Source organism: Sminthopsis crassicaudata, chromosome 1 (genome assembly GCF_048593235.1).
Source record: "Sminthopsis crassicaudata isolate SCR6 chromosome 1, ASM4859323v1, whole genome shotgun sequence".
NCBI lineage: Eukaryota > Metazoa > Chordata > Mammalia > Dasyuromorphia > Dasyuridae > Sminthopsis > Sminthopsis crassicaudata.
The window spans coordinates 670400392-670414585 of record NC_133617.1 but is presented as its reverse complement, the minus strand read 5'-3'; the positions used below and the strand labels follow the sequence as shown (position 1 = coordinate 670414585).

General features: G+C 36.4%; 1 protein-coding gene across 2 annotated transcripts in view; it reads left to right on the top strand.

The window, feature by feature from the left end:
• Nucleotides 1-14194, top strand: part of IP6K1 (inositol hexakisphosphate kinase 1) — a 62663-nt gene that overhangs the window by 38019 nt on the left and 10450 nt on the right. Inside the window, exon 3 of one of the 2 annotated variants that reach the window (XM_074283286.1) lies at nucleotides 12561-12908. In XM_074283286.1, coding sequence (XP_074139387.1) covers nucleotides 12686-12908 — 223 coding nt within the window. In that variant the 5' untranslated portion in view covers nucleotides 12561-12685. Of the gene's footprint in view, nucleotides 1-12560; nucleotides 12909-14194 lie in introns of those variants that run through there. The other variant, XM_074283287.1, reaches the window with a different exon arrangement.

The following is a 14194-nucleotide window of genomic DNA, read 5'->3' as shown; positions in this document are numbered from 1 at the left end:
TTACTTATACCTTCGGAAGCTAATAATTAATGTGCAACAAGAAAATGGTATTTACACACATATATTGTATCTAGGTTATATTGTAACACATGTAAAATGTATGGGATTACCTGTCATGGGGGGAGGGAGTGGAGGGAGGGAGGGGATAATTTGGAAAAATGAATAAAAAAAATTTTTAAAAATAAAATAAAAATAAAAGGATGATGGTTCATGGCTTGTTCACCATTAAAAAAAAAAAAAGAAGAAGAAGAAGAAGAAGTAAAGGCTCCTTGTCAGGGTGGCATCTGGGCTGAGATTTGAATAAAGCCAGGGATCTGAGAGAAGGGGGGGGCATTGTAGGCTGGAGACTGGGGTATGTGCAAAGGCCCAGATCTGGGAGATGGGATGATTGATACAGATCACAGCCAGCAAGTGTAGTGAGAGTATGGGTAGTAGGGAGGGGTGAGTGTGATACTTATTGGAGCCATCCCTGAAATGAGTTGTGCCAACCATGCATGTGCTTAGCTTCCTTCTTCACAGAGCATATCATATCAAGAAGAATCCAGGGGTTTCCTGAAAACTACATTTGGGGACCTTTTTGACAGAGTGGCAATTTTTTTTTTATTGTTGTGTAGCACTTTAGGTCTAGAATCCAGTTCTTTCTCTGATTCACTCTTTTTTCCCAAAACTCTTAATAGAATGGGTAGTTCTTGAAAAATATCTCAATAGAGGACATTTGTGTTGTGGGATTTCCTCCCGTTAGTTTCAGTTTTGGCAGGGATCCTAGGAAAATTCCTTCCTAAAGAATGGTAGTATATACAATATTGTTGATTTCAAGTAAAAAAGAAGAAATTACATTCAATTTTAAACTTATCCTAATGTTCCTTAATTTTGTTGTAGGTCATTCTTGGGACTAGATATTTTCTGATATTCTCTATTCCAAATTTGCCGGAAAACATTAACTTTTGCCCCATTTCAGTAGATACTCAAAAAACTCTGAATTGAATTGACTCTTATCTTTTCACAGAAGTGAATTTGTCAATTTGTAATAAATTAACTTTCTTCCTGACCCCACCCCATCCCCATTGGTGCACTGAAGAACATTTTTAGGCATGGAATGAGTATAAAAAATTGCATCAAAACAGCTTTTTAGAAACTATTCCAAAGTTGTCCATGTGCTTTTGATCCAGAGATTCCATTACTAGATTGATATTCCAAATGAAGAGCCTCATATGCACCAACCTTTATAGCAACACTTTTGTAATAGCAAAGATTGAGAAATAAATATCTGTCAAGTAGGGAGTGGCTAAACAAATGATAAATAGTGAAATATTACTGTGGTGTAAGGAAATGAACATAATACAGAGAGACATGGGAAGATTTGTTTGAGCAGATGCAAAGTGAAGTAATCAGAACTATGAAAATACCATATACGATAACTTTAACAATGTAAATGGAAAGAACAACAACAAAACATTCAAACAAAATCCTGTTAAATTGTTGTGATCCAAAGGAACTCGACTATTGAAGAAAACATCTGGAAAAACTGGAAGCAGTTGGGTAGAAGCTTCAAATGGATATATGAGTTAAAAGATAAAAAATGTTACAAACAGGAAGGAAGAAAATAACTTGTGATTAGGGAAAGTGTTCATAACCAGTCATGGAATAGAAAGGATCACAGAAAATAAAATGGACACTTTTGATTACATAGAATTTAAAAAGTTTTTGCATAAACAGTGAAGTTAAAAGGAAAATAGTTAACTGGGAAACAGTCTTGACAGTAAGTCTTTCTGATAAAGATCTTATAATAACTAAGATGTAAAGAAGTAATACAAATTTATAAAAATGAGTCATTTCCCAATAGTAAGTCAAAGACATTTCTTAAATTGAGAAAGAAATCCAACAAGGATATGAAAAATGCTCGATATTATTAACCATCTCTCAGGTTCTTCTTTATACCCAATCTCATGTTGAGAATGTTGACCAGAAGAAAAAAGATAAATGACCATTGTTAGAATGGTTATGACGAAATAGGTACACTGATGCCTTGTTGATGGAGTTTGGTCTAGCTGTTCAGGAAAACACTTTGGAACACTGCCCAAAATATCACTTATCCATGAAATATCCATTGAGATACCATTACTGGCTTGATACCCCCAAAAGATTAGAGAGTAAAGGGACCTATATGTATAAAAATATTTACATCAGTGCTCTTTATAGCAAAGAACTTGAAGTAAAAGATGCCCAAAGACAACAACTTTGAAAACCTTAAGAATTCTGTTTGATGAATGACCAGCTACAGTACCGAAGACTAAATGATGAAGCTTGCTACCTAACTCCTAGCATAGGTTCATAGACTCAGTGGATTTCCAGAATCAGACAAACATTTTTGGACAAAAGCAAATGTGGGAATTTGTTTTGCTTGACTATATTTTTTCTCAATTTGGATAAGACAAAAGAAAGCTAGAGTTATTCCCCAAAAAAAGAAAGAAAAGAAAACCAAAGGTTATTGAAACATGTTTCTGAAATGCAAAGAGAAACCAGAAGGGAGTTACAGACAAGCAGGATAGCTTTTAAAAGTTACATGGTGAATTTACTATATGTTTATAATTATATGTATTTGTGTGTGTGTGTGTGTGGGGGGGGGGGGGGGCGCTTTAGGTTTTTTTTTTTTAATTTTTTTTTATTTTTATAATTATAACATTTTCTTTGACAGTACATATTCATAGGTAATTTTTTTTTTTTTTTACATTATCCCTTGTACTCCCTTCTGTTTCAAATTTTTCCCCTCCTTCCCTCCCCTAGATGGCAGGCATTCCCATACATATTAAATATCTTATAGTATATCCTAGGTACAATATATATGTGCAGAACTGAATTTTTTTGTTGTTGTTGCAAAGAAGGATTGTATTCAGAAGCTAAAAATAATCTGGGAAGAAAAACAAAACAAAACAGTGCTCACAGTTTATACTCATTTCCCAGTGTTCCTTTTCTGGATGTAGCTGATTCTGTCCATCATTGATCAATTGGAATTGGATTAGCTCTTCTCTATGTTGAAGATTTCCACTTCCATCAGAATACATCCTCATATAGTATCATTGTTGAAGTGTATAATAATCTCCTAGTTCTGCTCGTTTCACTCAGCATCACTTGATATAAGTCTCTCCAAGCCTCTGTATTCCTCCTGTTGGTCATTTCTTACAGAACAATAATATTCCATAACATTTATATACCATAATTTACCCAACCATTCTCCAATTGATGAACATCCATTCATTTTCCAGTTTCTAGTGTGGCTATAGTTTTTTTGAACTTTTTCCCTTTTCCCTTTATTCTCTAGGAAGATGTAGGGAGAAAGAATGGGAAATGTAGATGATAAAAATAGCTATGAATAAAATTTTATTAAAAAAAGAAACAAAAATTTCTTGTTAGTGGCTCCTAGCAAAGGATCTATTTTTAGCCATGAAGTATAACATTTCAAAGGGAAAAACTGCTGGTGATAAAATGACATATTTTAGGGTATTCTCGTCCCTGTTCTTCTGCTGGTTTATAGGGATTCTTGGATAAACTATTAAATGACTCCTAGATGCAGATTCTTTTTGCTTCTATTGAACTATGTTCTTTTGGCTAATTTGGGAAGATAATTCTTATCTGTTGATGTACTACTTACTTGGTCAGTAGTCTTGCACTGTTGGGGAAACTTATTTTTATTTATATTCTTTTTGATAACTTTTTCATGCTGCTTCTCTCTCATGCCTCTTAATGTATGTTCAGTGGCAAAGGAAAAAGATATCTTGGCTGCTCTGCATATGTGCCGATGCCCAAGTGATTTTTCTGCTGGAGTTTCTTCTACTTAGGAAACAAATTAAAATACAGAATGGGCCTCAGGGCTCTATGTCCAATTGGTTTAAAGAATCTGACTTGAGTGAAAAGAAATCTCCTCACAGAATGTGATCTATATATATATATATATATATATATATCTTTTACTCACTGCTTTCTTTCCTTAAAAAATAAAATAAAATAAACAGGTACATTAGATCACTTGTGACTCTTTGTGGCTAGCTATAAAAGTTATGAATTCTCCTTTAAGGAGAAATACAGTTAAGTTGATTGAGTAAAAAAATATTGTATTAAATGCTAATTAAATTTTTATTGAATGACTTCAAATGAATTTTATTCTTTTCTCTCTTGATCTTTTTAGCCTAACAGGATAATTTGAATTACATTACTACAAAAGGACTGGGGGTGGGTTATAAATTTTCATTGATTAGTGTGTGAGATTCTAGTTCCAATTTACCAGAGAACAATCAATCACCCATAGTTGCATAACATGATTAAATTAGAAGGCAGCTAGTACAATGGACTGACTGAGTATTGCATTTGGTGCCAGGAAGATCCAGTGTCTGAAAGAGACAAAATAGCTGTAGGATGGTGGACAAGTCACTTAAATTCTCTCAGACTTAGTTTTCATTTTTGTAAAATGAAAATAATAATAGCACCTCCTATTAGCTAGATTGTTGTTAGGATCAAATGAGATAGTATGTATAATGTGTTTTTTAAATCTTAGAGAAGTACATAAATACCAACTTTAAAAAATTAAACCTATCCCAATGTTCTAACCTCTTAAAGCATGTTAGTATTGAGGTCATTTAATTCAACTTTCATATTCCTTGCAGGAAGCTGTTACAACTTCTGACAAGTAATTATATAGCCTCTAATGATTGAATTAGATTCAATATCTAAAAAAGTCAATAAATCTTAAGTTTGAAAAACTCTAGTTTTACTTGATTGTGATTTTTTTTTTTTTTTTTTAATTAGACTGCTGCTTGGATTTTCAGCTGCTGGTCCTTGTTTTACCCTGTAGCACCATGTAGGATAAATCTGTTCCCTCTTCCAGGTCATAACCAAGACTTCTATTTTCTAGACCATAGTTACCCTCATGAACTCTTTTTAGTTTCTCTTTAATATGAATTTCTCCCAAGGTTCCTATTGCTTCTATTGTTGGTAAACTAAAGCCAAAGTATCAGTTGAGCTTTTTTGATTCTTTAATTATCTGAGACATTAAACTGTGAAAGGGATCTCATTGATTTCAGTTCAGAATTGTTCTAGAAATGTGACTAAATGATCCATATCACTTGACTCAGTAATCTCAAGGAAGTCAAAGTTAGAAGCACAAGTCCAATCAATATACACTGAAATAACCTTAGCAGTATTATTTATAGTAGAAAAGAATTTTGAGGGAGTGTGAAGGTCTGGTCGTCTCTAAGTTATCCTTCTAGACTGCCATCTCGACTCAGTCTCCCAGCCAGACTGTCCTCCAGGCTCAATGTTGCCTCTTTTATCCTCGCAGAGAATGGGCATGTGAGAACTCAGGGGTTTGTGGGAAAATACTTCAACCAATGAACTTGCTCCTTTTAAAGGGGCATGTGAGAACTCAGGGGCTTGTGGGAAAATACTTTAACCAATGAACTTGCTCCTCTTAAAGGTGTGCAAACTCCTTTAAACATGTAAACTTCTCCCCAGAAGTCCAAAGGTACAAACTCCTTTCAAAGGCCCGAACCAAAGGTATGAATTCTGAGCTAGAGAGTTGCACAGACAACCTGAGTTATCACCTTGTAATCCTAACAAGGGAGGGTGCCCATTGATGGGAAATGACTGAAGGAAAAAAATCCGGATGGTATGTGAATGGTGGAATACTGTTATATAGAAAGAAAAAAATTAACAGAAACATGGAAAAATTTGTATGAACTGATTCAGAATGAAATAAACAGGACCAAAGAACACCATTACAGAGTTGCTAAAACATTGTAAATAAAAGATCACTCTAAGGCACTAGAATTCCTGAGTCTGAAAACTATAATTTTAAAAAGCCAGTGAAGTTAACAGCACCTTCTTTGGTGCTTCCTTGATTGCCTTACAGCAAGGGGGAGGACCCTGAAACAAAAAAGCCCTGTATGGAGGGTGTGTGTGTGATATGTGAGAAAGGGGGGGGGAGGGAGAGGGAGAGGGATATGGTTCACTTAGGAGAAGCAAAAATGATGTGAAAACAAAATATCTATGAAATTAAAAAGATAAAGCAATGAAGATTCCTAGGGAAAACAACTAATGAAACAAATATCCTTCCTCATGGGCTTAGTTAAGAGACTAACAGTACTAGTAATTAACAATTATTTTATATTATTATTTCCAATAGTAATAAAACAGTTAATATTTATAGAGCATCTACTCTACTATGTGAAGGTTTTAGCAAATAGCTCATTTGATCCTTATTACCTTGCAAGATCAGCAAGTGCTCACAAAGTTATTTCTATTTTACATTTGAGAAAACTGAGGCAGAGAGGCTAAGTGAAACTGGATTTGAACTTGGGTTCTCCTAAGTTCAGGTCCAGTGCTCTTTTGACCAAATGGGATTTTTAAAAATTGTTTTTCTTTGCCACAAGGCAAAGTTGATGTGGTATGGGGAGTTAATCAGGTAGAAGATATCTGTATTTTTTAAAGTAAACTAAATTAACAGAAAAGGTAAAAAACACCCAGTCTTTGAAGAGGGGACCCCAAAACTCTGAAATTCCTTAAAGGAGAAAATCTCCTTCAACTCTGCCTCAGTGAGGGACTTCACCCTGAAAGGACAAACAGTTTCATCTTTGTTATCTAGGTGGGGTCAGCTCAGTCCTGAAACCTATTGAATTCAGTTCAAATTCTAGCCATAGCTGAAACCTAGCTAGGAGCCAACTTGGGACTCCACCCACGAGCCCCCTTTAGCTAAATCTCTCATTATAAAAAGAGCCAAACTAAAATCCCTCTCTTTGCAGAGGTTCCAAACATGCCATGCTATGCTATGCTTGGCATGCCAAGGGCCGCTGCCCACAGGCATACTCTTTCCAGTGCTGCTATCCTCTCTTTATTTACCCTCACCTGTTTCCTTAACCAGACTTTAACCTTACTTCCAATCCCCATAATAAACCTCTTTTATCAATCTAGGTTTTCAGGTCTGTAAATTCCTTTACAGAGAACTTGTGCTGCCAGAAGAGGGTTCCCCAAAACTCCCTACCCTTGCGCCGAATCCCAAGGCGTGGTGCAGAGGAGCCAAACCTACCCTGAACCCTAAACCTGCCACTAGACCTCATTTTACTCCCTGACCACCAGAAACCTTAATTTCATTTGGGTTCCCCAAATCTAAACCTCATCATCTTGACACAGAAGGTGCTTAGAAATTGTTGAATTCAGCCTTTTAAAATTCTTATGCCCCATTCAGGTTTGGAAGTTTCAAGACTGACAGATGAACATGAGCTCTGACAATTCATATTAGTACTAAGAAGATGGCAAGGTTAACCCTGGCAATAGATGAGTCCTATTTTTCAAGGATCTGTATGCCTAAATAAAAGGCATATCACCTTTAAAACTGGCCATTTAGTGAGGAATATTTGGTTCATGAAACAAAAGTACAAAGAAGCTTTCAGTCCCAGGCCATTCTTTTGCCTCGAGTGATTGGCAGAGAATACCTTAAGAATCACACATTTTTTAACTGTCTGTAAATTTATTGATATTCTAAATCTGAGGGCCTTTTCTAATGCATTGTTCAGTCATTTTCAGGCCTTTCCAACTCTTTATGACCCCATTTGGGGTTTTCTTGGCAGAAATAGAAGAATAGTTTGCCATTTCCTTCTCCAAATCATTTTACAGATGAGGAAACTGAAGCAAACGGGGTTATATGACTTGCCCAGGGTCATATGGCTAGTTCGTATCAGAGCCCAGAAATGATCTTCCTGACTCCAGCATTTTATCTATTATGCTACTAGCTGCCCCAGTAAGTTGTCATAAAGCTAGAGGAACTAAATCACATATCAATCTTGATGTTTTGCTGTAAATACTAAATTAAGAGAGAGAAGAACATTATAGATAAGGGGAAGAATGATTCACAGGTGTTCTGGAAGAGGCAAAGAAAAGTCTTGTTGGGATGGATTTTATCCTATACCCAAAAACTTCAAGAAATATTTCCTAGTATATATATTAGGTATTGTAGTATTAACAATACATTTTTACAGAGACTAGCATGGAAATAATTGCTTATATGCTAATATTGGTTGTTGAAGATTTAAAAAAAAAGCTAAATAAGTTTTTTGAAGTACTTAATTAGACCCTCTAAATTAAGTTAGCATATACTCTGATACTTGATTTTTTGTTTCTGGTTTATTGTTATCTTTCAAATGGAAAGGAAGAAAAAGCTGAGAATTGGATGAAATAAATAAAAAGGCATAGTTCAGGAAGAATTATATAATAGACTTGTCTTGGCCCTGAAGCTTTGTTGACTACATATTATGATTTAGTAATTGGTAGTCACTGTACATTGTGAGCAACTAACATTGCAGAAAACAAAATAGTCATATTATTGATGTAGGAGTTGTATATGTATAGTCAAACCATAATTTGTCTAAGCAAGAATTAGAGCTAATTAAGTACAAGAAGAATGGGGAGAAGATGGTATATATTAATTATATATATATTAATACTCTGAAATTCTGTCCTCCCAGACTCCAGAAAGTCTATGAGAAAGCTTTTCTACGTCTGGGCTTTTCTAAGGCAAATCACCCCATTGATGCAGATCCTTTTCAGGAAATTCCAGAAGCCTTCAAAAAGTGATTTCCATTTAGGCCTGGGGTCTTTGGCTTTCTTTTCAACCTGAAACCTGAGTCTCAGATTTTCTATAAAGGATATTTCTAAACTCATTTTATTTGCAGAATGTCCAAAGTAACATTCCTTGCCTCTTTCCCATAGCTGCCAGGACTCCTGCCCACTGAGAAGACATTTTCTTCTGTCCCAGCCTCCATTTCCCTAATAGGACTTTGCCATTGAAGAAGTCAGTTTTTCTATCAAACAACAATAAACTTCTATTTTTGCCCCTTAAAACTCTTCGGGTTCATGAATTCTTTCACAAAGGACCTGTGCTAATCAAACGGGGATTTCCACAACTCTCTGACTCCCACTAGAACCTCATCGAAGTGTTTTGCCCCTTGACTGGGGGGGGGAGGGGGGAAGGAAGGGATTTATATATAGGAGCAAATAGACTTTCAACAAGCAATATTCAACAGTGGATTGAAAGATGCGAAGAATGTCAAGTTGTGCTGAGCTTGTTTTTAATTTTAATTTTTTTAGGATAAAATGCTACTATATAGGCTCTTTTTCAGATATAAAGCAACAGAAATAATACTGTCGGTGAACCTCTGTTTAAAAAATATTAGCTCTAATAATAAAATGTAGAACAAGATGTATTATTATCAAAAGTGCTTGTTATTCTGATGGGAGAAATCTAGAATAGAGTTCAAGTTTCAAAGGAAAAGCCAGGAAACTCTCCTGTGTGTTTATGACATTGTGCCAATCTCACCAAGCCCCAGAACACTTCAGAGCCTCTTGAAAGAGACATAATCATCAAAAGAGTTTGACCTTTCCGTTCACAAAGGAGAGACCTAGTGTATGAATGGCCATTGCTGACATTACAGCATACGTTTTAGTGGACAACTGTAAAGTTTTTGCTGTTACTCTGAATACTTCAAAAAATAGTATAGATTAACAGGTTAGGAAAAGTAGAGCAGATTGTAGTGTCTTTGAGAAATTGAAAAGCTCTTTTATGACCCCAAACTTAATATGAGAGCAAAGACCCATTTAAAAATATCTGAGTGGTCTTTTTGTGTAGCAGCAAAATGTGAAATTCAATAACCTCTGAAAAAAAATTTTAAAGAATAACACTGGGAAAAAAATAATAAAAAATAAACACCGGAAGGATATGTTCAGGCTATAAATTTGGAATTTGAAAGAATTGGAGTAAAAGATGTCCCTGAAGAATTGTATGATAGAGAGAGAAAATAAATGATGGAGGGGAACCCTAAAACTGTCCTGATTTGGGGGTAAATGCTGGAGAAACTCTCCTAGAAGAGGCCTGCCTCAGGGAATCAAGATAAAATAATTTCCTTCTGTTATCTTGCTGGGACTAGTTGAGTCCAGGATTACTCCTGCTTAGCTCAAACTTAAGTAGTCTCATTTAGCTGGAGATCTAGATTTCTATCAACCCCTATTAAGCTGGATTGGCTCAGGACCACTTCCAGTAAATGGTCCCATTCTACTGGAAATCTAGGCCTGGGGGCAGTAACCTCATTCAATTGAAATTTTAGTCTCAAATCTCTTTTAAAAGAGCAACTTTGGGGCTCATTTTTTTGCAGAGGCCCAAAGCAGGAACATACCAGGCCAAGAGTCTCTCCTTGGCATAGCTGCCTGCAAGGACCCCCTGCCCGCTGAGAAGACACTCTTTTGTCAGTGTTAACCCCTCTTTATCTTTCCACCAAGATTTCTCTGCTAGACCTTTACTTCTCTGTCAGGACCTTGCCACTGAGGGAAGTCAGCCTCCTAGCAAAAGCTGACTTCTCAGTGCTAATAAACTTCTTTTTGTCAGTCTTAACTTTTTGGGTTTGTAAATTCTTTTACGAAGGACCTGTGCCAACCAGAAGGGATTCCTACAACTCTCTGCCCTGCGCCAAACCTCATAAAGACTGGTCAGTTGATAAGGAGGAAGGATGACATGTCAACAGTCATTTACACTGTTGCCTTTGTGAAGACCTCCAACATATTAGGCAGATCCCCTGGAATGGAATGTGGCAGCAGGACATTGGCAAATGTTTCACTGGAGGGAGGAGTGGGCCTGAGCAAATTGTGATCTGTATCACTGAAGGGAATTTCCAACAAATCCATATTCTCAAGTACATCAGACTTAGTTTTCTCTCTAAGAATTTGCAGCCTCTAGTGAGACAGCATCACATACATTCTCATATAATCTTCATATCCTTTACCTATCTAGTCAGTTGAACAGCTCAGTATATCCCCTCTTTTCTCTTTCCTTTTATACTTCTTACTCTGGTGCTATCAGATCTATTTCCTTTAAATAAACTTACCCTTCCATTGCTATATTCCATGAGTCCTACCCAATTAAGCCTTCCCCAATGTTTGAGAACCTATAAGTCATGTTTACTTTTTACTAAATGAAAGCCTAAAATCCACCTTTATTACTTTGATTAGATACTTTGTACCTTATAACAACTCTTGCTTGTAGCAGATGAGAAAATTGAAACCTACAGAAATTAAATTAATTTAACTGAGACTCTGAAATACTACAGCTATTATGATTTCCAGGTTATTTCCATTGTCATTAGATTGTTTTAGTAGTCAATCTTAGGGGGAAATATTTGTGAGTGACGAATATTAACTTAAGGAAAGCATCTTTATTCATTAATTCTTTTTGGATCATCATATATCTCCTCTGGCCTGGAGTTTGGGTCATTTAATAGAGAAGGGTATATGTCTAGAGAAAATACAAAATCTCTTTTGTGGACTTCCAACTCCCTTCTTTGGGGGTAGGGCCAGTGGGGCTATATTTCAAAACTTTATAGCCAAGTTGCTCTAATTGGAGAGGTATTACAATTGAGGGAATTGGGAAGAAGCATATTAAAGATGTTAGGAATTGATTACATATAAGATTCCATTTGTAACTCCTTTCCTCAAAAAAACTGGGGCACTTACAAATGTGTTTCTCTTCATCTCCTTAAAGTGAAGATGTATGTTAGCTTTTTGTATATGGAGCAATTGTAGAAGAGAAGAGTTGGAGAAGAATTTTCTTTCTCACAATAAGCTTAGCAACTTACAAGAGCAAAAATGATAATATCTTACTTTTGTTTACCATGACACTATCTGTAAAGCTTCTTGGTATTCTGAAAATTATATCATCTCTATAATTTTTCATTTCCATTTTCTCCTTTCTTTGTTTCAGTGACAATAAGCTTACCTGCTGCCTTCCTAATTCATAGTTTTGAACCATTTGAATTTCCTTGCGATAACTTTTAGTTAAAAGGTCATACTGGGGAAAAGGGGGCCTTCTTATCTGCCAAGGAACTCCCAAAACTTTTATTTACCTTTTTTTTTTTTTTTCCTACCATGAAGGTAGCCAGTGAAGAAAAGTTATCAGACTGGTTTATATCTGATTGGAAAAAGCCACCAATTAGTAGCTGTATAGCTTTAGGTGAAGCAGATCTAGGAGGAAATCTGAAATCTGAATTTGTCTTGGAAATAGGAAATCATTTTCCCATTCCAATATACTGCTTTGATAAGAGGTTTAGAAAGCTAGTGATTTCTAAATATGGCTTACAGGCTTATTTTTTTAGTTCAGCTGAACTTTTCTTCCTCTGAGTTACAATTGAGGTGACTTTTGAATAGGCATAGGAGACATACATAATAAAACAAAAGTTGTTCTGTGTTAAGCTGTCCTTTCCTTGTATCTTAAGCTTGAAGTCTAAGGTTAATAAGTGTAGGGAGATGTATCTTTTTTTTAAGGGCCTTAAAATTGGGCTTTTAGGTTAGAAGATGTCTAGGAATATTTATAAGAGATATGAGGAACAGGAAAGGATATAATTGAGACTAAAATTTCAGGGAGATTTGATGTAGATACCTACTTTTCTTTGTTCTGATATCATTAAAAAATTGTTTTTTATTGTTTCCCTTCCCATTCCTCTCCCCCTCCCCTCCCCCTTTGTTTTAAACAGGAAGGATTAAGGTAAACAGACTCTAAACATTGACTTGCAACTAGCCAGGGTCTTCCATCATAGTCTTCTCTTGTGGCCCATGTGCTACTCCCTTTGCCCTCATTGTGTGACTGGCCCCCAACGCAATGTGTGTTTGTCAAACCATGGAAGTGGGGAAGTATGGCAAGAATGCAAGTCGATCTGGAAACCGGGGAGTCCTCCTGGAGCCCTTCATCCATCAGGTGGGCGGCCACAGCAGCATGATGCGCTATGATGACCATACTGTCTGCAAGCCCCTCATTTCCCGGGAGCAGCGTTTCTATGAATCCCTTCCCCCAGAAATGAAGGAGTTCACCCCCGAATACAAAGGTAAGCTCCAGCTGGTCACTTTGATCCATTATACCAAATTGTCCGTTGGCAGACAAGAGCTTTCTGCTTTGGTGGATTTCCATAATGATTTTTAGATGATTTTTCTAGTTACTTTCATTAGTTAATAATGGATTGTAATTGTATTTCCTTGTTCTCAAAAACAACAATTGTGGTTTTCATTCCAGAATAACTCAATTACTTTTTCCTAATTGTACTAAATAAGCTTTTTATGGGGAAAAAAATGTCCATTTGTGGTGTTGATTTTAGTAGGCCACTCAGAAGTTCTCAGGCTTTTTTCTCTCCAAATGAGTTTCAATTGGCCTGTAAACAGGATACATTTAGAATTCATCTAGCCTCACCTCCTCATTTTACAGATGAGAACGTGAAACCCAGCCGGTTCCCTAACTTGTCTAAGGCCCCACTAGGCAGGGAGCCTTCTGTGCCTTGCCTAGATTCTAGGACTCTGTGTCCCTGCGCTGTGTGGCATTGGAGGTCCTGGGGGTGGTCAGTGTGCAATAGCTCCACTGGGGTCTTATGTTGCTGGCTTGTGCAGAAGAGGTAGTAACTCTCCTGAGGCAGGTACAGAGCTTTTTTTAGTCTTATGAGATAGCTGATGAGGGAGGGAAGATGCTGTCCAGCCTAGGTCTGTCTATACTAAAGAAACAGAGATAAATGAGAAGGACTTTTGAGTATTGGGACCTGGAAGAATTGACATTTAAAATACAGTAGCAAAGAAATAAATAACATTTATTTTAAGTAAAATTAAAAAATGAAATAAAATAAATAGCAACATTGGCGATTGCCTCCTTTGCTTTTTAGGAGAAGGCTGTTAGGAGGAACTCTTCTTAATTGGTAAAGAGCATCTCAAAGTTTTAAAAAGGGAATGAGGATTAATGCTTCAGGAAAAGAATAGTATCTCCCAGTCACCATTGGTAAGCTCTTTGCTCCTCTGTTCAGTGAAGATGACTCTGATCTTTGTATGAGAAAACTGGAGCTAAATATCATAGGGCCTGATTGGAAGCCCCAGTTGGTTTAACTTCTCTGAGACTCACTCTTCACATCTCTAAAATGAGAGGGTTGGACTAAGTGACTTTGGAGCTTTATATCTAGGATCCTGTGATTTTTGTAACCATTTTTGTACCATTTACTTTTTTATGGGATAAGCCTTATTTGATTTGAGAGAAGGGGAAGTGAAATTGCAGGTTTCCTTCCCAAGATATCAGAAGTTGGGTGTTTATCTTACTAGAGGGATGAGCTTTTTCTCTTCAGTGAGGAAAGAGGGAGTT